This window comes from Odocoileus virginianus, chromosome 30 (assembly GCF_023699985.2).
Source record: "Odocoileus virginianus isolate 20LAN1187 ecotype Illinois chromosome 30, Ovbor_1.2, whole genome shotgun sequence".
Taxonomy (NCBI): domain Eukaryota; kingdom Metazoa; phylum Chordata; class Mammalia; order Artiodactyla; family Cervidae; genus Odocoileus; species Odocoileus virginianus.
The window spans coordinates 12,513,544-12,538,140 of record NC_069703.1 but is presented as its reverse complement, the minus strand read 5'-3'; the positions used below and the strand labels follow the sequence as shown (position 1 = coordinate 12,538,140).

The 24,597-nt window shown below is 38.8% G+C and overlaps 1 protein-coding gene across 1 annotated transcript in view; it reads left to right on the top strand.

The window, feature by feature from the left end:
* PLEKHM3 (pleckstrin homology domain containing M3) overlaps positions 1 to 24,597 on the top strand; it is a 207,057-nt gene that overhangs the window by 149,100 nt on the left and 33,360 nt on the right. Inside the window, exon 7 of the mRNA XM_020893655.2 lies at positions 22,181 to 22,338. Coding sequence (XP_020749314.2) covers positions 22,181 to 22,338 — 158 coding nt within the window. The remainder of the gene's footprint in view (positions 1 to 22,180; positions 22,339 to 24,597) is intronic.

The window sequence follows — 24,597 nt, the reverse complement described above, 5'->3', positions numbered from 1 at the left end:
TGATAGCTATTAAGATCAAAACTCTTTCAGGGAGTGATGAGTAGGCAGGCATCTGAGAGCAGGAGATAGGTGCAAGGTAGATAAAAACCAGAAGCAAGTGTGGAAACACAGGCTGCACCTAGCTGGTGGGAATCCCTTGTAGGGCCTGCTAAGGAGTTGAGACCTCATCCCATAGGGGCCAAAGAGGCTTTGGGAGTTCTCGTTTAGGAAAAGCCAGCTCTAGGACAGCACTAACAGCTCGTGGTTAGCACTTGGGCTCTGAGAGTCCAGCTCCCTGCTCTACACATTCAAATTGGGTGACCTTGGGCAAATGACTCAAGCATTCTAAGCCTCAGTTCTATTTCCTATAAATTATTAACAATAAAAATACTGACCTTCTAGGGCTCTTTTTTTTTTTAACTTTTTATTTTGTATCGGGGGATAGCTGTGTAGTTTCAAGTGAGCAGTGGATGGACTCAGCCATATATATACACACGTATGCATTTTCCCTCAAAATCCGCTCTCATCCAGGCTGCTACATAACATTGAGCAGAGATCCATGTGCTGTACAATAATGACCTTTTAGAGCTCTTGCAAATAATATTTATTTATTTAATATTCACTGCATGCCTGCCAATGTTCCAAGTGCTTGACTTGTATTATCTTGAAGGAAATCATAAATTTAAAAGCTTAGAGCCGTGACTGGCACATATTAACAGCTAATCACTGCTGTGGGGGTGGCACAAAAGCTGATGTCATTATTTTTATTGTTTGGTCAAATCTGTATTTTAGTAAGATCCTTCTGACGATGGCACAGAGAATGGACTGGAGTGGTTGTGGCTGGAGGCCAAGAAAACAGGTAGTTTCACACATAAGTTTAAAAGGTCATTGCACTGTATACTTCAGATCCATGCACCTTATCTATGTTATACCTCAGTTTAAAGAAACGTAATAAATTAGATAACCAATGAAATCTCTTCTCCTAGTACAACAAAGCTGTTGGCTGTCACCCTGTTTATTTAACCTATACACTGAACACATCATGAGAAGTGCTGGGCTGGATGAGTTACAAGCCATAATCAAGATGGAGAAACATCAACAACCTCAGATATGCGAATGATACCACTCTAATGGTAGAAAGCAAAGAGGAACTCAGGAGCCTCTTGATGAGGGTAAAGGAGGAGAGTGATAGAGCCAGCTTAAAACTAAATACTAAAAAAACTAAGATCATGACATCCAGCTGTATTACTTCATGGCAGATAGAAGGGGAAAAGGAGGAAGTCGTGACAGATTTCCTCTTTGGGGGCTCTTAAGATCACTGCAGATAGTAACTGCAGTCATGAAATCACAAAATGATTGCTTCTCGGCAGTAAAGCTATGACACACCTAGACAGTGTTTGAAAAGCAAAGACTAAATTACTTTGCCAACAAATGTCTATGTAGTCAAGGCTGTGGTCTTCCCAGTGGTCATGTACAGTTGTGAGAGCTGAGCTGTGAAAGAGTGCCAAAGAATTGATGTCCTGAGAGTTCCTTGGACAGCATGGAGACCAACCAGTCAATCCTAAAGGAAATCAACCCTGAATATTCATTGGAAGGGCTGATGTTGAAGCTGATTCTCCAGTATTTTGTTCACCTGATGCGAATGGTGACTCATAGGAAAAGACCCTGATGCTGGGAAAGATTGAGGGCAGAAGGAGAAGAGGGTGTCAGAGGATGGGATGGCTGGATGACATCACCAATGCAATGGACATGAACTTGGGCACACTTTGAGGGACCGGCCTGGCATGCTGCAGTCCATGGGGTTGCAAAAAGTCGAACACGACTGGGCCACTGAAGAACAACCAGTGAAATCCTTATCTCAATGAACCATGTTTCTGAAGGACAGGAAGCCCCAGGAAAACAAACCTCTACAACTCATACAAAGTTCTGACCTGGTGGATAGTTTCTCTTTGTTGGAGCTGCCTGTAGTAGTAGTGAACGAATGTAGAGGAGAGTCTGTGTCTTCTTCCAGCCCAGGAGTGCCAAGATGCTGGAACCAAGAAAGGGGGGCCATCCAGGTGTTGTGGAGAAGGGTATTAGATGCTGGATTACAGACTGCCCACCCTTGGCTCTCTGGAAAGTCCACTGTTTTACAGGGCTTCCTACCTTAGAGCACTTTTCCGTTTAGATCTTACTGAGCCTCTTTGAAGCTAATCTTATCTTTGAATGTGCTCCTGTTGTAAAACCACCATTCTCATTTCTTTCTTAAGGCCATGTCTAAAGCAGGTTAGTCAGTACATTGACCTTTCTCGGACTGACACCAAATGAAGTGGTAAGAATGTTCAACCGGGGCAACACACTTCCCCTGCAGGTGCCCTGGGAGATGTGGAATGATTGTGACCTCTGAATAGAATAGGTGGGGAATGGATTCTTAAAATCTGATACCAATTCTGTTTCTCTTCCTGTTGATTGCAAAAATACAATCTAAAACAGTAGGAATTGAGAGACCAACCAGGTGATCCAGATCAAGTAATGTGCCTCCAGGGTTGGAGCATTGAGGGGGAGGGTCAATTTTGATAGAGCAGGAAGGCCCAGCAGAGCTGGAGAAGGGCATTTAAAACATTTAAACGCCATTCGTAGAAAAAGGGATATTCATCCTAACCAACTGCTTACTTACTAACTCCCAGTTAGGTATTTAAAAAGATAAGATTAAATGTCTAGAATTCAGTGATAATTATGTAAACAAAAACCAACCTTAAATTGCCTAGAATTAGATATGGCTATTGACACTATGCGTATCTTATAAATCATTCTAATTGAGCAGGGCAGTGTTACCTTCCCAAACCTAAAAACCCATAAGTCACGAGAACATTCTGATTAGACAGACAGATCTCCTTGGATACAAGCATTGAGTCTGATCTGGCTATGACAGGTTCACTGATAGGCAGTTTTCAAGAACTTTTGTGAAAATAAACATGGGGATAAGTGAAAACACAGGTCATATACAACCAAGAAAATGAAGGTTCTTTACATTTTTGTAATGCTTATACATTATATGCATATGCAAGCTACATGTATACATATTTCCAAAGCCATGCTTTGTGGCACTGTTATTGTTGTCTCTTTTAACAATTTAAGCATTTACTATAAAAAGCGGCCACACGTATTCATGTAAACATTAAAAAATACAGAATTATGTACATTTTTTTTTTCGAAGGTATGAAAAGGTTTACTACTTACATATAATTTGAGGTCTCTGGGATGAGTAAAGCAGCCTCAGGCTGGTCCAGAATGGCTGCAGAGAGCAGACTGGCTTGGGGCTTTTATTGTGGTTGAGAGTGGGCCAGGTGAGGACTGCCATCAGAAGGCAGGAGAGTGGGTGGTTTGAATCTCCTGTAGGTGCTTGGGCTTCCTTATCAGCTGACCCAGGTGTGGGGCACAAGAAGCAGGTGTGAGGCTTAAAAGCTGTTTGCAGTCAAATATCAGCAGAGTTTAACTCTTTATCACAAACATCATTCACACAGTCACCAAATGTGCTCTTCAATGTCACCACTCAATTTTTTCTTAAAATTTTTCTTCCCTCTCCACTGCTACTATTACTGTGTTAGTTTTAAGAAGTTATCATCTTTGTGTGAGTCTCTCTGGTAGGTTTTTTTTTTTAATTGAGGTTTAAATGACATATAATATGATAGCTTCAAGTGTGCAATGTAGTATTAACTATTTGTATATATTGCAAAATGATCATCACCACAATAGGTAACAGAATTTCTTTTCTTGTCCTAAGAACTTTAAGATCTACTTTCTTAGCAACTTTCAAATATGCAGTATAGTGTCATTAACTGTAGTCATGATGCTGTAAATTATATCCACATGATTTATATATTTTATAAATGGAAGTTTGTACCTTTTAACTCCCTTCACCTATTTCACTTACTCCCCACCCACTGCCTCTGGAAACCACCAATTTGTTTTATGTAACTATAAGCTGGCTTGTTTTGTTTTAGATTCCAAATATGAGGAGATCATACTGTATTTGCCTTTGTCTGTCTGACTTACGGCATTTAACATAATGCCCTCAGGGTCCATCCGTGTTGTCACAAATAGCAGGGTTTCTTTGGATAAATACTCAGAATTTGCATTACTATATCATATGATAGTTCTGTTTTTTAGTGTTTTGAGGATCTTCTATACCGAAACATTTTGTTATAATGTCTGCACCAGTTTACATTCTCACTGACAGTGCACAAAGATTCCCTCTTCTCCGCATTTATACCAACTCTTGTCTTTTTTTATGACAGCCATTCTAACAGGTGTGAGGTGGTATCTCATTGTGTGGTTTTTTTTTTTTAAGAAAATATTTTTAATCTTACAGTATAGTACCTTGAAAAGTACAGTAGTAAAATACAACAGCTGACCTCTTGGGGCTGGCATGGAGTGAATGGGCAAGAAGAGTTACTGACTGAAGGAAGGAAGGATGGTGGGAAATGGTAGAGCTGAAGGATGGTGCTGAAGGGGACTTACTGTAGTATTTCCAAGGTCCACCCATGTTGTGGGATGTATCAGTTAAGTCATCCTCTTTGTGACTGAATCATATTCCACTGAATGGATATATATTACATTTTCTTTATCCATGCATCAGCTGATGGGCATTAGGTTGTTTTTACTTCTTGTCTACTAAGAATAATGCTGCTATAAACACTTTTGTACAAGTCTTTGTGGACCCGTGTACTTAATGCTCTAAGTATATGCAGAGGAATGGATGTGGTACCTCTTTGTTTTAAACTGCTTCAGGAAATGCTGGACTGTTTTCCACAGCAGCTACACCATTTCATATTCCCACATGCAGTGCAAGGAGCGTTCCCTTTCACTTGCCCTGGGAGGACTGAGAGGCTGCTGGGTGAGAGGAAATCATTTGGGCACCAGGAGGGGTTTGGGTGCCTTTGGGTGCTGGGAGCAAGTGCCTGCTCAACCGGGAGAGGGAGGGACTAGTGAGGGGACCAGAGGATTCATTATGGCTTTGATTCACATTTCTCTGATGATTAGTGATGTTGATCACCTTTTCATGTAACTATTTATCTGTATGTCTTCTTTGGGAAAATGTCTGTTCAGATCCTCTACCCATTTTTAAATCAGATTTTTTTTTGCTATTGAATTGTATGTGTTCTTCATATATTTTGGATATTAACATTATCAGATATGTAAATTATTTTCTCCCATTTGAGTTTGTCTTTTCCTTTTGTTGATGGTTTTCTTTGCTTCTTAGTTTGATATAGTTTCCCTTGTTCATTTTTGCTTTTGCTGCCTTTGCTTTTGGTGTTGATTAAAAAAAATCATCTCTAAGACTGATGTCAAGGAACTTACTGTCAGTGTTTTCTACTAGGAGTTTTATGATTTTAGATCTTTCTTCCAAGTTCTTAATACATTTTGAGTTAATTTTGTAAATGGTATAAGATAGTGTTCCACTTTCATTCTTTTGCATTTTGCTGTTCCATTTCCCCAGCACCATTTACTGAGGAGGCTCCCCCTTCCCCAGTGTATATTCCTGGCTCCTTTGTCATAAATTAATTGAACATATATATATATATATATAATGGGTTTATTTCTGTTCCATTGATCAATGTGTCTGTTTTTATGCCAGTACAACACTGTTTTGGTTAATATAGCTCTGTAATATACTTTGAAATTAGAGTGTGATGCTTCCCTCTTTCTCAAGATTATTTTGGCTATTCAGGGTATTGTGGTTCCATACAAATATTTGGATTATTTGTTCTGTTTCTGTAGAAGATGCCACTGGAATTTTGATAGGGTTTGCACTGAATCTGTATATTGTTTGGGATAGTATGGACATTTTAATAATAGTGATTCTTCCAATCCATGAGCATGAAATATCTGTCCATTTACTTGTATCTTCAATTCCTTCCATTAAGGTCTTATAGTTTTCAGTGTATAGGCCTTTTACCTCCTTGGTATTTTATTCTTTTTGATGTAATTGTAAATGGGATTATTATTGTATTAATTTCTCTGATAATCACAGAATTCTATTCTTAACATCCGTCTTTCTCTTCCTCACATCACACTCTGCAGAGGTAGCTTTTGTTTTATAGTCAGTCTATCTTCTTCCAGACATTCCTGTGTACACCTGTGAATATTTTTATTGCTTTGCAAATGGGATCAAACTATACTACGTTTCTGCATTTTTCCTTTTCCAACTAAGAGTATACTGTGGACATTGGGCACATGTGCCCATTCAGTATGCATAAAGGTTTACCTCATTCTTTTATTAGATACATAATACAGTTATCTTGATTTTTTTAACCTGTGCTGTTTTTCTCTATTAGAATCAGTACTGCAATGAACACCCTCATACATGTTCTTGTACGGTTGTGTGAATGGGTCTGTAGGGTAAGTTCATTAATATGAGACTACCAGGTCAAAGGGTATGTATGCTTTGCAGTTAGATATATATTGCCACTTGCTTTTTGAAAAGGAGAAACCAATTTTTACTTCCATTCAGTGTCTTAAGAATGATTGTTTTCTTATATCCACATTAACTTTCTGTGTTAACAATATTTTTAATCCTAACCATCCTGATAAATAAAAAATAATTTCACACTATGATTTTGATTTGTATTTTTTCTTTGTAAGTAAGGTTGAATATCTTTTTTGTATTATATTGGCCATATGTAGTTTTTGTTAATTGTCTTTTTATTTCATTAACCTGTAATTAAATTATATTAAGAAAATTGGCATTCTTTTTATCTAAGTAGGAAATATTTTTCCCAATTTTTTGTCATGTGACTTTGTACATGGTATTTTGTATTATAACTAATTTTCTAATATTACATATTCAGATTTATCACTTTTCCATGGTTTCTAAGATTATAAAATATTTACTCACATAAGTGTTTATCTGAAATTTTTCTCTAATACATTTATAATTTAAAAAATACCTTTATGGCTTATTATTATATTGAAATTTTCCATTTGTCTGGAATTACATTTTTTCATGAAGTGAATTAGAGATTCAGCTTTGTTTTTTTTTCTCTGATGGCTAACCAATTGCCCCACCATCATTTACTAAATAATTTCTCTCTCCTCACTTTCACTGTATACTAAATTTCCATATGTATTTGAATCCATATTCTGGGTATACAGATATACAGCATAAACACCACACACACAGCAGATAATATTCTTCAAAAACAGGATGTGTGAAGTTATAATCAGTACTGATTGGTGGTTTGCTACTTATTGATACCTTGAGGCAAAGAATAAAAAACTGCCCTCATTCTTAAGACAATGGCATGCAAGCTAATAAAGAACACCTATTTCCACTTACGTGCAGAGTTTGTTTTTCCTCACATCGGTGACCCAGCAGTTTATTAGATCACAACCTTCTAGTCAGGAACTCATTTTTGTTTCTCATTTAATCTTAGGCATTGATGGTCTCATGAAAGCTGTTGAGTAATAATGTTGGGCGCTTATATTGTACTTTTCATCCCTAAGTGCCATCTAAACATTAACTAATTAAGTGCATTGATGAAAGGAAAGGATTTGCAGACTTCATCAGGAAAACTGAGATCTGGTTGCACACCTGGGCGGGCATGATTCCTGAAAAGCATTAACTCTCTCTTTGAATGGCGCTCAGCAAGCAGAGGAATAAAAAGCTGGTGACATTATTTTACTTCTTTTGAAAATTTCCTTGGGTATCTTCTAATTAGTCTGGTTAAACTCACCTTTTATCTATCTCCCCAGACATTTCCTTTCTACATTCCTGGGGGTATTCAACAAGCTTCTTTTGATGTTTTCCCTGTCTGTTAGTCACAAAATCATAGGATCTTCAAGCTGAGAGAAATCCTTATTGATCATCTAGTTTTGAATGACTTAGTGTGATCACTTTATTTTGTAGGTGAGGAAACTGAGGCATGGAGAAATTAAGGGACTTATTAAAAAGGTCAGACAGCTTAGTGGGGATGGAACTGGGAAGAGAAGTCAAGATGTTTAGCTCCCACCTCAGATCTCAAATCAGTTTCAATCCTTTTTTCTCTTTGTGAGTGTCTGAGTTGCTTTTCCCTTTTTTAAAGAAAACTTTCTTTTCAAAACTCCATCCTTTACATACTTCTCCTTTTGTTCTTTGCTTTCTACCTCTTACGTCTCCCCTAACCCTTAGTGGGTCACTCCCATACATAATCAGGTAACATTGCTCTAATTTCTCCACTGTTTCTCTACTTCTTTAAACATGGGGTCTTTTGTTGTTGTTGGTAAGATGTCCTCAACAGGTCCCTCTGAAAAGCACTGTTTCTTCACTTTCTCTTACATATGTGCTTTCAGGGAGTTGATTTAGTTTGCTTTGGTTTTTTCCAGCCGTAGTTGCTTCTTCCTTTAATAAAGTTACTTCTCTTGGTAAATAGCCTAGGGTTTAAGTTAATAAGTCCATTTTCATCATAGAATTTCATGTTACTTTATTTTTTTTAATTTTTAATTGAAGTTCATGTTACTTTAATTCATGAATTCCCAGTCATTCACTCAGTAATAAGAATGATACTCCATGTTTAGAAATTTACACAAGAGAATTTTTGTACAAGGGGTAAATATGTTGGAAAATAAATCCTTACATAAGCCAAAGACAGATCCAGTTCACATCAAAACTGTGGGAGTAAACCTGAACCAATCTAGACTGTGCATCTTATTTCCATGCAGGGACTGAGTCGGTTTAGAAAGCCTCCATTTCTCCATGGTGGCTCAGTGGGTATCCAGTGACCTCAGGATTCTCAGGCTGAACCAAACCCCAAGGCTGTACTCTGACCCTAGATGCCCTCATTAGGACCCCTTCTGAGAGTAGTGAAGAGTACTTAGGAGACAGGAGTGGGGGTCCCAAGGCCTGACATAACCCAGCTAGGTGATCTTAGCTCCCCATCACCTCCCTGGGCCTTAGTTTTCCCCTTGTATGTGTGTGTGTGTTAGTCACTCAGTTGTGTCCAACTCTTTGCAACTCCATGGACTATAGCCCGCCAGGCTCCTCTGTCCATGGGATTCTCCAGGCAAGAATACTGGAGTGGGTTGCCATCCCCTTCTCCAGAGGATCTTGCTAACCCAGGAATCGAACCCTGATCTCCTGCATTGCAGGGAGATTCTTTTTTTTTTTTTTTAATATTCTTTTTTTTTTTCCATTTATTTTTATTAGTTGGAGGCTAATTACTTTACATCGTTACAGTAGTTTTTGTCATACATTGAAATGAATTAGCCATGGATTTACATGTATTCCCCATCCCGGTCCCCCCCTCCCACCTCCCTCTCCACCCGATCCCTCTGGGTCTTCCCAGTGCACCAGGCCCGAGCACTTGTCTCATGCACCCAACCTGGGCTGGTGATCTGTTTCACCCTAGATAATATACATGTTTCAATGCTGTTCTCTTGAAACATCCCACCCTTGCCTTCTCCCAGAGTCCACAAGTCTGTTCTATACATCTGAGTCTCTTTTTCTGTTTTGCATATAGGGTTATCGTTACCATCTTTCTAAATTCCATATATATGTGTTAGTATACTGTAATGGTCTTTATCTTTCTGGCTTACTTCGCTCTGTATAATGGGCTCCAGTTTCATCCATCTCATTAGAACTGATTCAAATGAATTCTTTTTAATGGCTGAGTAATATTCCATGGTGTATATGTACCACAGCTTCCTCATCCATTCGTCTGCTGATGGGCATCTGGGTTGCTTCCATGTCCTGGCTATTATAAACAGTGCTGCGATGAACATTGGGGTGCACGTGTCTCTTTCAGATCTGCAGGGAGATTCTTTATAATCTGAGCTACCAGGGTGCTCCCCATCACCTCTCTAGGCCCCTTTAGCCAAGTTAAAGAAGCCATTTAAAGCAGCGGTCCCCAGTCCCTGGGCCATGGACCAGTATCAGTCATGGCCTGTTAGGAACTGGGCCATGCAGCAAGAGGTGAGTGGCAGCAAGCAGCAAACGAAGCTTCATCTCTATTTTCAGCCGCTCCCCATTGCTCACATTGCTCAGCCTCCTGTCACATCAGTGGCAGCATTAGATTCTCATAGGAGCATGATCTCTATTGTGAACTACACACGTGAGGACTCTAGGTTGCTCATTCCTAATGAGAATCATCTCGAAACCATCCCCTCCCACCACATCCTACCCAACCTCTCATTGTTGTTCAGTCTCTCGGTCATGTCCAACTCTTTGCAACCCCATAAATGGCAGCATGCCAGGCTTTCCTGGCCTTCACTATCTCCCAGAGTTTGATCATGCTCATGTCCATTGAGTCAGTGATGCCATCTCACCTCCATCTCTGGTCCATAGAAAAATTATTTTCCATGGAATGGTCCCTGGTGCCAAAAAAGGTTGGGGGACCACTGACTTAGAGCCTTTCCTTGTATACTATTCAGTGAGTAATAATGGCATAACTGGGCCAAAATGAATAGTTGAGACCTTGGGGCTTCCCTGGTGGCTCAGATGGTAAAGCATCTGTCTGCAATGCTGGAGGCCTGGGTTCGATCCCTGGGTCGGGAAGATCCCCTGAAGAAGGAAATGGCAACCCACTCCAGTACTCTTGCCTGGAAAATCCCATGGACAGAGGAGTCTGCTAGGCTACAGTCCATGTGGTCGCAAAGAGTCGGACATAACTGAGCAACTTTACTTACTTGAAATCAGATTTATATTAGACACATAGCTAATTAACTCAATAGAGAAGTAAGATTCTGCTGGTCGTACCATAAGGATTTCCTGAACTGTCTCAACTTAAAATATCTTAATCTACTTTCCCCGTAAATAATACACATGCACTTATATGAGACCACATGGCCTGCTTTGGGGCTCAGAATACGTGGGCCACATAATTGTACTTACTCTTTGCAAATGCTTCTACTGAAGTTCCATAAGTTATGGCTTCACGAGCCTATAGCCATTGAGGCACTTTCCATAATGTGGAGAAACTGAAGTAGACCCTGTCCTATATCTTTTTGTGAATTAAGAAATTTACGTTCTTGGGCTCAGCTTTACCATTCAGCCATTGGAGAAAGTTGAAATTCTTTTAGTCCCTGAGATAGTTTCTACCAGGAAGCAAAGTATAATTTGATAGGAATGGTGATGGCCACTTACAAATCTACCCAATTACGTCAACCCAGACAACCTAAATTACCACATAGTTTCCAGAATCTAAGTAGAGATTGTCACCCTTGGGAGAGAATCAGATAAGAGCTCAATGCTGACGTCATAATCCACCATGAGTGAAGTATTTGATTAGCCAGAACCTTTGTCCTGTTAGAACAGTCCCATAATGGATAAAGAAGGGTGTGGGGGCAGCTAATTAGAGAAGACACAGTTTCCTGTTTTTGTGCAAACATCCCAGCATTGAGCCATGATAAGGAGCTTTAAGGCTAATTATGGAGAAATGGGATTTTAACAAACTTTTTGGAATAGGAAAATTCCTTATGCCTTTTATTTTCTGTTTTTAAGACAAATAATATGGTAGTATGCTTTCTATTTTCTGTTTTTAAGGATTTATTATTAAGAGGAATAAAATTAAGTTAACTAGACTTACTGTGGTGATATTTTGCAATATATACAAATACCAAATTATTACAATGTATACCTGAAACTAATATAACAATTTTTATATATCAATTTTTTTAAGAAAAAGGGAGTAAAATTTAGAATCAAATGAGAATTCAGAATTATTCTTGCATGTGTTAGCTTTTCAAACTTGAGCAGACTCCACAGACTGTTTTTCCTAAATCTTCAGGAACTCACCTGGCCTAGATCACTAACCATCACTGTCCCCACCTGTTAACGCTAAGAAATGTCACTCAGAAAGAAAATAGTGAGTGCTGTCTTTCAGAATCCTCTGGCCAAGCACATGCAAACGAAATTATATTTGAAATCATTTTACAGTGTGTGACAGTTTTGATTCTTCCATTTCACCAAGCTTGCTTGTTAGTAGTGAGTGGCAGGTGGCTTTGTAGGACATGAATGGGGTCTTTTGGTTAGACTTTCAGAGGAGGGGCCATTTGTCAAGTGCAGCAGCCCTCCCCATCACAGTCTTCCCAACAGTTGTCCAGAATCTAGATGCTACACAATGGCAGAGGAAGGCCAGTATTGAAATGGAAGGTAACTTGACAAATTAGGGGGAAGGAATGCATCGATGCATACATTCAATGAGAAGGAGCTTTTTCTTTCTTGTTTCTTGTCTAAGTCCCCCAGTGCTCCGTCTTTATCCCAGTGTAGATTTTGAATTTTGTGGTGGTGCCAAGGGAGTGAAGGTAACGGACATAAAAGAATCATTTGTGCCCTTTTCCCAATCCCACAGATCTCTATTGGCTGCAGACCTTGAACATGACACTGCAATTTCCTGGTGCCACACATGAGTAATGAGCAGCTGTTTCTGAAACTGTGGTTTGGAGAAGGCAGCACTAGGTTATTTTTTAACTTAATTGTAATTTTTGATTGCTCTGCAAGAAGGCAAATCAAATAAAGTCTGTTGTCTTAGTCTGCAAGAAAGCCATAGGCCTCAAATTCCAGTGCTGACCATCTTGACCAGAATAGAAGAGGGGGGAAAATGTGTGTATCCTTGAGCTGGAAGTTCGACCAGCAGCTTTCGTGGGCTGCTGTCACACAAGAAGGGTAAGCATATTTGGTGTATTTGTCAGTTTGTGGGATCATGGAAAGTGACATTTGACTGTTCCTTGAGTTCTAGAAGTACCTGAGTTGATAGAGTGAAAATAATTTGTAAAGAGACTGTGAAAGTCAAAAATAGAAAACTCTTGAAGAAGGTATCAGCTTGATATTGCATTTGTCTTTATTCTACAGTGCAATAAAAAGGACACATAATTTTAAGTTACAAATGGAAGTGTGTATTCGTTGAACACGAAGTCCCTATGATACCCCTGGAATAATCATATATGCAGTACTTCCAAATTAAATCAGACTAGGACTTTCTTTCATATAAGAAATCAAGTTCAATGGAAAACAGAAGCAAACTATTTCACCATGTTTTGGACATATGCCTTTTTCTCAAGGAGATAGAACAATTTGGTATATGGAGAAGATGAGGGAGGTTGAGGAGATGGATGAAGAGCTACCTGTTTTCTGCTAATTACTTTGTCATGATTTTGTTCACATTAACAGGCACTTGGGGAAAATAACTAAGCCTAGGATAACTAAACCTCATCTCAGAGGTCTGTTTCACCAGCATTTACAACATATCCAAATGAGTGCCTGGTTAACAAACCACCAGTCTTCTAAATGCTAAAGCTGAATGGCCTTGTGACTTGTGATGGAAGGATGTAAAGTTATATTAACCTGTGACCAGGAAAAAGTGAAAAAGAAAGGCTCCTCGAGCTTTGGTCTTCTTTGAGGCTTTCATCTTCCTGGTGTTTGTGGAATATGGTCCTAACCTCAACATCCCACCAGCTTGGCTAGGAAAGTGGGAATGAAAAGCAGGATTCTTGAGGGCAGGAGGAGATGGTAGGACATCTTATTTCTTTTTAAGCAAGTATCTCAAGTAAAGATATAGCTATGAGATATGAGCTCCAGATCCCTGGAGCCTGCTTCTCTTAGTGCTTGGAGCCTCTAGACCAGAAGCCAGAATAGCTTCCCAGTGTTGCTAGTTGTTATATTTGAAACAAGATTAAATCTCCTATTTTACCTTTACCCTTTGAAATCAGTATAAAGTTTTCTTTTTTTTTTTTTTTTAAATTTTTATTAGTTGGAGGCTAATTACTTTACATCATTACAGTAGTTTTTGTTATACATTGATATGAATTAGCCCTGGATTTACATGTATTCCCCATCCCAGTCCCCCCTCCCACCTCCCTCTCCACCCGATCCCTCTGGGTCTTCCCAGTGCACCAGGCCCGAGCACTTGTCTCATGTACCCAACCTGAGCTGGTTATCCGTTTCACCCTAGATAATATACATGTTTCAATGCTGTTCTCCTGAAACATCCCACCCTCTCCTTCTCCCAGAGTCCACAAGTCTATTCCATACATCTGAGTCTCTTTTTCTGTTTTGCATATAGGGTTATCGTTACCATCTTTCTAAAGTCCATATATATGTGTTAGTATATTGTAATGGTCTTTATCTTTCTGGCTTACTTCGCTCTGTATAATGGGCTCCAGTTTCATCCATCTCATTAGAACTGATTCAAATGAATTCTTTTTAATGGCTGAGTAGTATTCCATGGTGTATATGTACCACAGCTTCCTCATCCATTCGTCTGCTGATGGGCATCTGGGTTGCTTCCATGTCCTGGCTATTATAAACAGTGCTGCGATGAACATTGGGGTGCACGTGTCTCTTTCAGATCTGGTTTCCTTGGTGTGTATGCCCAGAAGTGGGATTGCTGGGTCATATGGCAGTTCTATTTCCAGCTTTTTAAGAAATCTCCACACTGTTTTCCATAGTGGCTGTACTAATTTGCATTCCCACCAACAGTGTAAGAGGGTTCCCTTTTCTCCACACCCTCTCCAGCATTTATTGCTTGTAGACTTTTGGATAGCAGCCATCCTGACTGGCGTGTAATGGTACCTCATTGTGGTTTTGATTTGCATTTCTCTGATAATGAGTGATGTTGAGCATCTTTTCATGTGTTTGTTAGCCATCTGTATGTCTTCCTTGGAGAAATGTCTGTTGAGTTCTTTGGCCCATTTTTTGATTGGGTCATTTATTTTTCTGGAGTTGAGCTGGAGGAGTTGCTTGTATATTTTTGAGATTAATCCTTTGTCTGTTGCTTCATTTGCTATTATTTTCTCCCAATCTGAGGGCTGTCTTTTCACCTTGCTTATAGTTTCCTTTGTTGTGCAAAAGCTTTTAAGTTTCATTAGGTCCCATTTGTTTATTTTTGCTTTTATTTCTGAAATTCTGGGATGTGGGTCATAGAGGATCCTGCTGTGATTTATGTCGGAGAGTGTTTTGCCTATGTTCTCCTCTAGGAGTCTTATAGTTTCTGGTCTTACATTTAGATCTTTAATCCATTTTGAGTTTATTTTTGTGTATGGTGTTAGAAAGTGTTCTAGTTTCATTCTTTTACAGGTGGTTGACCAGTTTTCCCAGCACCACTTGTTAAAGAGGTTATCTTTTTTCCATTGTATATCCTTGCCTCCTTTGTCGAAGATAAGGTGACCATAGGTTCGTGGATTTATCTCTGGGCTTTCTATTCTGTTCCATTGATCTATATTTCTGTCTTTGTGCCAGTACCATACTGTCTTGATGACTGTGGCTTTGTAGTAGAGTCTGAAGTCAGGCAGATTGATTCCTCCAGTTCCATTCTTCTTTCTCAGGATTACTTTGGCTATTCGAGGTTTTTTGTATTTCCATACAAATTGTGAAATTATTTGATCTAGTTCTGTGAAAAATACTGTTGGTAGTTTGATAGGGATTGCATTGAATCTATAGATTACTTTGGGTAGTATAGCCATTTTGACAATATTGATTCTTCCAATCCATGAACATGGTATATTTCTCCATCTGCTTGTGTCCTCTTTGATTTCTTTCATCAGTGTTTTATAGTTTTCTATGTATAGGTCTTTTGTTTCTTTAGGTAGATATACTCCTAAGTATTTTATTCTTTTTGTTGCAATGGTGGAAATCAGTATAAAGTTTTCTTCCCTGTAATATTAAAGAAATGTTTGTCAATTCTAAAATAAACTTAGAGAGTATTACCTGACTTTCTGAATAAAAAAATTCCAGCAACTTCAGCACTTTGAAACATGGCCCTGAACCTCACCTGACAAATAGGAAGACTTAAGTGTAAGGAAGCGGAAGGGGTTTCTAATTAGCTGAGTTGCCACCAAGTCCACATGTTCTTCGTTCTCCTCCCCAAATCACACAGCAGAATGATTCAAAATGTTGTGACACAAAAATAGCACAAAGATATGACTGTTGCAGCAAAGGAAAAAGACTGGAAAGCATCCTCAATCATTCAGCATGAACCTCGATGCCTGGCAGAGAGAGGGTTTTTAAGACTAGTGTGAGATTCAGTCTGCCTTTAAGCAATTTACATTCTTTTAGGTTGCTTTACATAAAATTGCCATTTTTATAAGTAAAACTGCCATTTTACTTTTATGGGCAAAATCACCATTTTATAGGTAGTACCTCCACTTTTACATTTTCAGTCTACAGTTGGATAAGCAAAACAATCACATGTTAAAGGATAGCAAAAAATACAGGAGAACATCAATTTCCATATTAAATTGTGTGGTTATCAAAATAAGTTATATGAAGCACAAGAGATCCATGGCAGGTGAAGTTGCCAAAGATGACTGTCCAGATCAAGCCAGAACAGATCTGAGCCCTGAATCCTGGGTGAGATTTAAGTAAGTGTTAAGACAAGAAGTGAAACTCCAGATAAAAGAAATACATTGGTGAAGGCACAGAAGGAAGAACAAGCATATTCTTCTACACAGGGCAAAGTTCCCTACAACAGAACATAAATACTAAGGAATGGAAAATGAATTTGGATAGACAGTTTGGAATTAGCCTATGGAGACACTTGTATACCAGGCAAAATACAAGCTCCAGTTTTGTCTAGTTCATGCTTCTCTCAATAGCCGAGTATATTCAGTGCCGACTATGCATTGAATTCAGCAAATTCAATGCAATTTTCTGAAATGAATGAATGAAGAGTTTTTACTAATGGTAAAATAAGGATTCAACCAAAGGTTTGAGGGAAGAGATAACACACAGTGAAAGTAATGTTTAAACCTGATTAGTATATATGCTGGATAGATTCAAGGAAAAAGGTTATCATCCATAAATAAAACCAGAATCTTATTTCATTAATAAATCAGGACCTCCCTGGTGGCACAATGGATAAGAATCCACCTGCCAATGCGGGGGGCACAAGTTTGACCTCTGGTCCAGGAAGATTCCACATGCAGTGGAGCAGCTGAACCGGTGCCCCACAACTACTGGGCCTGCACTCTAGGCCCACTTGAAGGCAAGCTGCGAGAACTGAGCCTGCATGCTACTGAAGCTTGCATGCCTAGAGCCCATGCTTCACAACAAGAGATGCTACCACAGTGAGAAGTCCCCATACTGCAGTGGAGAGTAGCCCTCACTCACTAAAACTAAAGAAAACCCACATAAAGCAGTGAGGATTCAGTGCTGCCAAAAATAAAGAAAGAAAGAAAAATTTTTCAAAAAATCAACATCAACCCTGAAACATTATGCTAAGTGAAAGAAGCCAGGCATAGAACACCACATATTATAGCATTCTATTTACATGAAATAGCTAGAGTAGGTAAAGCTACGAAGACAGAAAGTAGAGATTACTTGTGGGATGGGTTAGGGAGAAAAAATTTGTGACTGCTAATGGGTGTGGGGATTTGGAGGAGAATGGAGGAAATGTTCTAAAATTGATTGTGGTAATGGTACAAGAAATACCTGGAGTAACAGGCAAATTCGGCCTTGGAGTACAGAATGAAGCAGGGCAAAGGCTAAAAGCCTTTTGCCAAGAGAACGTACTGGTCATAGCAAACACCCTCTTCCAACAACACAAGAGAAGACTCTACACATGGACATCACCAGATGGCCAACACCAAAATCAGATTGATTATATTCTTTGCAGCCAAAGATGGAGAAGCTCTATACAGTCAGCAAAAACAAGACCGGGAGCTGACTGTGCCTCAGACCATGAAGCCCTTATAGCCAAATTCAAACTTAAATTGAAGAAAGTGGGGAAAACCACTAGACCATTCAGGTATGACCTATATCAAATCCTATATCAAATGGAAGTGAGAAATAGATTTAAGGGACTAGATCCGATAGAGCGCCTGATGAACTATGGACAGAGGTTCGTGACATTGTACAGGAGACAGGAATCAAGACCATCCCCAAGAAAAAGAAATGCAAAAAAGCAAAATGGCTCTCTGAGGAGGCCTTACAAATAGCTGTGAAAAGAAGAGAAGTGACAAGCAAAGGAGAAAAGGAAAGATATACCCATTGAATGCAGAGTTCCAAAGAATATCAAGGAGAGATAAAGTCTTCCTCAGTGATCAATGCAAAGAAATAGAGGAAAACAATAGAATGGGAAAGACTAGAGATCTCTTCAAGAAAATCAGAGATACCAAGGGAACATTTCATGCAAAGATGTGCTCAATAAAGGACAGAAATGGTATGGACCTAACAGAAGCAGAAGATATTAAGAAGAGGTGGCAAGAATACACAGAAGAACTGTACAAAAAAGATCTTCATGACCCAGATAATCACAATGGTGTGATCACTCACCTAGAGCCAGACATGCTATAATGTGAAGTCAAGTGGTCCTTAGGAAGCATCACTACAAACAAAGCTAGTGGAGGTGCTGGAATTCCAGTTGAGCTATTTCAAATCCTAAAAGATGATGCTGTGAAAGTGCTGCACTCAATATGTCAGCAAATTTGGAAAACTCAGCAGTGGTCACAGGACTGGAAAAGGTCAGTTTTCATTCTAATCCCAAAGAAAGGCAATCCCAAAGAGTGCTCAAACTGCCGCACAATTGCACTCATCTCATACGCTAGTAATGCTCAAAATTCTCCAAGCCAGTCTTCAACTATACATGAACTGTGAACTTCCAGATGTTCAATCTGGACTTAGAAAAGGCAGAGGAACCACAGATCAAATTGCCAACATCCACTGGATCATCAAAAAAACAAGAGAGTTCCAGAAAAACATCTATTTCTGCTTTATTGACTATTCCAAAGCCTTTGATTGTGTGGATCACAATAAACTGTCGAAAATTCTCCAAGAGATGGGAATACCAGACCACCTGACCTGCCTCTTGAGAAACCTATATGCAGGTCAGGAAGCAACAGTTACAACTAGACATGGAACAACAGACTGGTTCCAAACAGGAAAAGGAGTACGTCAAGGCTGTATATTGTCACCCTGCTTATTTAACTTATATGCAGAGTACATCATGAGAAACGCTGGGCTGGATGAAGCACAAGCTAGAATCAAGATTGCCAGGAGAAATATCAATAATCTCAGATATGCAAATGACACCACCCTTATGGCAGAAAGTGAAGAAGAACTAAAGGGCCTCTTGATGAAAGTGAAAGAGGAGAGTGAAAAAGTTGGCTTAAAGCTTAACATTCAGAATACTAAGATCATGCCATCCGGTCCCATAACTTCATGACAAATAGATGGGGAAACAGTGGAAACAGTGGCTGACTTTATCTTGGGGGGGCCCCAAAATCACTGCAGATGGTGATTGCAGCCATGAAATTAAAAGACGCTTACTCCTTGGAAGGACAGTTATGACCAACCTAGACAGCATATTGAAAAGCAGAGACATTACTTTGCCATCAAAGGTCCGTCTAGTCAAGGCTATGGTTTTTCCAGTAGCTATGTATGGATGTGAGAGTTGGACTGTGAAGAAAGCTGAGCACCGAAGAATTGACGCTTTTGAACTGTGGTGTTGGAAAAGACTCTTGAGAGTCCCTTGGACTGCAAGGAGATCCAGCCAGTCCATCCTAAAGGAGATCAGTCCTGGGTGTTCATTGGAAGGACTGATGCTGAAGCTGAAACTCCAGTGCTTTGGCCACCTGATGCAAAGAGCTGACTCATTTGAAAAGACCCTGATGCTGGGAAAGATTGAGGGCAGGAGGAGAAGGGGATGACAGAGGATGAGATGGATGGATGACATCACTGACTCAATGGACATGAGTTTGGGTAAACTCCGGAAGTTGGTGATGGACAGGGAGGCCTGGTGTGCTGTGGTCCATGGGGTCACGAAGAGTTGGACACAACTGAGTGACTGAACTGAACTGAAGCTCTTGTTGTTAACGTCATTTGCAAATGTCTTCTCCCAGTTTATAGGTTGTCTTTTTGTTTTATTTATGATTTTGTTTGCTGTGCAAAAGCTTGTAAGTTTGATTAGGTCCCATTTGTTTATTTTTGCTTTTATTTCTGTTACCTTGGGAGACTAACCTAAGAAAACACTGGTACAATTTATGTCGGAGAATGTTTGCCTATATTCTCTTCTAGGAGTATCATGTCTTATTTAAGTCTTTCACCCATTTTGAGTTTATTTTTGTATATGGTGTGAGGGTGTGTTCAAATTTAATTTGGATTCAGCCGTTCAGCTTTCCCAGCACTACTTGCTAAAGGGGTTGTCTTTTTCCCATTTTATATTCTTGCCTTCTTTGTCAAGATTTATTGACCATAGGTGTGTGGGTTTACTTCTGGGCTCTCTGTTCTCTTCCACTGATCCATGTGTCTGTTTTTGTGCCAGTACCACACTGTTTTGATTACTATAGCTTTGTAGTATTGTCTAAAAGTCTGGTAAAGTTATGCCTCCTGCTTTGTTCTTTTCCCTCAGGATTGCTTTGGCAAATCTGGGCTTTTTATGGTTCTGTATAGATAATTTTTGGATTATCTGTTCTGATTCTTTGAAAAATGTCATGGGTAGTTTGATAGGGATCATATTAAATCTGTAGATTGTTTTGTGTAGTATTGCCATTTTAACAATATTAATTCTTCCAATCCAAGAGTATGGGATATCTTTCTATTTCTTTGAATCATCTTCAGTTTCTTTTATTAATGTTTTGTTTTTCTCAGTATATAAGAATACGGGAGTGGATAGTTATTCCCTTCTCCAGGGGATCTTCCCAACCTAGGGAGCGAACCCAGGTCTCCCACATTGCAAGTGGATTCTTTACTGTCTGAGCCACCAGGGAAAGGCCAGTAGATTTCGGGATTATCAGTTCTGGTTCTGTGAAAACTTTCACAGGTAATTTGATAGAGATCACATTAAATCTGTAGATTACGTTGGGTAGTATAGCCTTTTTAACAATATTAATTCTTCCAATCCAAGAGCATGGGATATATTTCTATTTCTTTGAATCATCTTCAATTTCCTTTATTAATGTTTTATAGTTCTCAGTATATAAGTCTTTCACCTCCTTGGTGGGGTTTATTCCTGAGTATTGTGTTTTACTGTTTTGATGTGGCTTTAAAAGGGCTGGTTTTTTACATTCTCTTTCTGATATTTCTGATATTTCATTGTTAGTGTGTAAAGAAATTACAGAATATATTATATTCCTTATAGTCTTTTACTTTTGTTTTATCAGCTACTACTATTTGTTCACCTTGACCTTGAAATATCTCCTTAAGTACGATTTACTGCTCTCAGATGTTATTTTTATGTAGAATTCTCATTTTGATTATGATTCATTTGAACATATCCATCTATTTCCAGCTATTTCCAAATTAAAGTCAATCTTCATTTTTTTCTTATATCAAAATCAGCATATATATGCATGTGCCTCAGTAAGAGAGAAATAAAGGCAGATTTTATCTTGTTAGTATAGGAACTGCTAAAGTCTTTGAAGCCTGTGCATTATTAGTTAAGTGAGAGGGCGCTCTGATGAACCATCAGCTCCAAACTCATGAATGTTTGAGGGGAGGGGACTGTGGAATGCAGGCAGACTCGACATTGGGGCCTCATGGAGACAAGTGTCAGTTGAAGAGCACGTGTCTCAGCAGGAGCCGGCAGCCTCCACTCACAGCCAGGATCATCATCATGTCGGAATCCAGGCCTAGTTTTGCCAGATCTAATGATTTTTCAAAAGAAGCCAAAAATCTGAATTTTTATGTAACACCCCCCCCAAATTATTAAATTGGCTCATTTTTTTAAACACTTGAGAGATTTAAAAAAACATCTTCAGGCTAAATATAGCCCTCAGACTGCCAAATTGCAGCTTCTGTTATTATGATACTTAGCAGCAGCAAGAGAAACCTATTTTTCCACATTTGTTACATGTTCTTAGGTGAGCTGGTGAAAAAACTATTCTAGTAACTCATTAGGAAACAGATATTATTGACTATATAAAATAACATAAAATTCTACATCAGTAGTTACCCTGTATGTTTTCAATGTGTTTTGGGAAATCCGCCACATTCCTCGTATACCACACCGTAACTGTTAAGTCTATGAAAGTAGGCTTCCCCGTTTGTTGGTCCTCTATCCGCTACAGCACACTACAGAAAAAGAGCAAATACAAAAGAAGTTTCAACATCTTCATTTTTCAACCCCCAGTGGTTTAAGCCAGAGGGTTCTTTTGGAGCGAAAATACTATGTCTTTCCTTTCTCAGAGTTGCTGAGAAATTATAATTAGAGGTTTTCCTGTTGTGTTAAGGAAAGGAATTCCAGTCCTGCATCTACAAGACTTTTTTGTTCTCAACAAATTTGCTTTCTTCCCTGTTCTGTTTCTCTCTCTGCAGGTAATAGAGGGAAAGCTGGCTCCATTCTTGGGCAAGGTCATTAAATTTGCCACCTCCCACGTGTACAGCTGCAGTCTTTGTAGCCAGAAGGGGTTCATCTGTGAAATCTGTAACAATGGAGAGATCCTCTACCCTTTTGAGGACATTTCAACAAGCAGGTACAGAATCTCTTGTCTTATAACAGTATACCTGGATATGTCACATGCAGTGTTATTGGGCCCGATCGGGCCAACCTTTAGTCAGGTACTGTGTCTCTATCTCTGCCTCTGCATCAGATTTCCCGTTTTCCTGGAGAATATTATTTACTCTTTGGTTTCCTACATTTATTTCCAACTCACCTTGCTACCTTTATCCAGAATGATAAAACAAAGTTGCAAAAAAACCAGTCTAGATCTGCCTTGTTTGGTAACAAAGAGTATTCAGCTTCATTTTTTAGAATAAAGATGGCAGTGGAAGAATTCTCACAACCATCCCAGGGTCAAGTGATAGGCTATGGAAATCGTAGCCTCAGAGGGAGACCCACACTGGATGGATGACTAGGAAGAAAACCAGAGGACAAGGCTAAACAGCTGTCTGGCACACCACATGCTCTTCTCTATAGATGCACTACAGTCTAGTGATGAAAGGTTTAGGATCCAAAGGAGAGAAAAGTGGGAGTCCATGTGGGATTATTTTTCTAACCAAAGTAATATTTGGGTATCATCACTTCCATTGATTGATGGATGATTTTTTTCCCCCTGACTTAAGAGCAGGATTTTTCCTGTTGCCTGTTTCTTGCATCATAAAATGATACATATCACTTTTCCTTTTATTCCAAAAGCGTAAGAGGAATATACATTGTTTGTGCATAAGTGCATTGGCTTCTCTGGGCATGAATGTCATGGCTCATTTCCCACCCTGCTGAGCTCACTTACTCTGTGGTTCAGAATAGAAGGTGAGGCATGTAGCCGGGGAGAGTTGAAGCTTGTGTGGTAGAGCTAAGATATTAAGAGTCCACTCAGCCCTTCTGGCCTCTTCTTAAACCCAAAGACTATTTGTAAATGTCTAGGTCCCACACACAGAAAGACAGACACATAAACATAAGATTCCCTACACATACACACACACACACACTACTCCTGCCTCCAGTTTCCTGAGTACTGTTATTTAGCTCATAGCCTAAAGATTATATACTTCTTAAAAATGTATACCACACAAAAACTTGTATACAAATGTTCATAGCAACAGTATTCATAGTAATCAAAAAGTAGAAACAATATAAATGCCTATCAGCTAATGACTAGATAAATAAAATGTGATATTATCCACATAGTGAAATATCATTCCATCTAAAAAGGAATGAATTATATGCTGCAGAGTGGATGAACCTTGAAACCATTATGCTAAGTGCAAGAAGCCAGACACAAAAGGCCACATATGTTCTATTTATATGAAATGTACCCAAAAGACAAAACCATGGAGACAGAAAGTAGATTTGTAGGTGCCTAGAGCTTGGGGAAGGGGGAAAGAGAATAACTACTAATGAGCATGGACTTAATGGGGGGTGGTGATATAAATGTTCTAGAATTGGATAGTGGTGATGGTTATACAATCTTGTGAATATACTAAAAAGCAGTGAATTTTACACTTTAAAAGAGTGAGTTTTATGTGAATTATACTGCAATAAAAAATGTTTAATAAAAAAGTAAAAATTAAATTAAAAAAAATACTTCCAACTGAATATGCCATATATTCTGGGCCTTAAAAGAAGTCTCAATAAATTTAAAAGATTGAAACCATACCAGATGTGTTCTCTGAAACATGGAATTAAGATCTCCAGTAGAAAAAAATTTTGAAAAACCCCCAAAGTATTTGGAAATTAAATAATATGCTCTAAAAGCCCATGTGTCAAAGAAGAAACCCACCACAAGAGAAATTCTTTAAAAATTTTAAAGAGCATTAAGTTCACCATTTTAATGTATCAATTTTTAAGATAATTTTTGTAAGTCTTTATTGAATTTGTTACAATATGGCCTCTGTTCTGTGTTTTGGTTTTTTTGGCTGTGAGGCATGCAGAATCTTAGTTCCTCAACCAGGGATTGAACCTGCAACCCCTGCATTGGAAGGTGAAGTCTTAAACACTGCCAGGGACATCCCTAAAATATTTTTAAATGAATGAAAATGAAATACAAAATATCAAAATGTGTGGAATGCAGCTTAAGTAGTTCTTTGAGTGAAATTTATAGCTATAAACACCTATATCAGAAAAGAGGAAAGAAGTTCTCAAATTAATAACCTAAAATTCCTCTTTAAGAAACTTACAAAAAGCAAAGTAAATCCAAAGCAACCAGGAGGAAAGAAAGAATTAAGATTAGAGAAGATATCAATGAAATAAAAAGCAATAAGTCAATGAAACCACACATTGGTTCTTTGAAAAG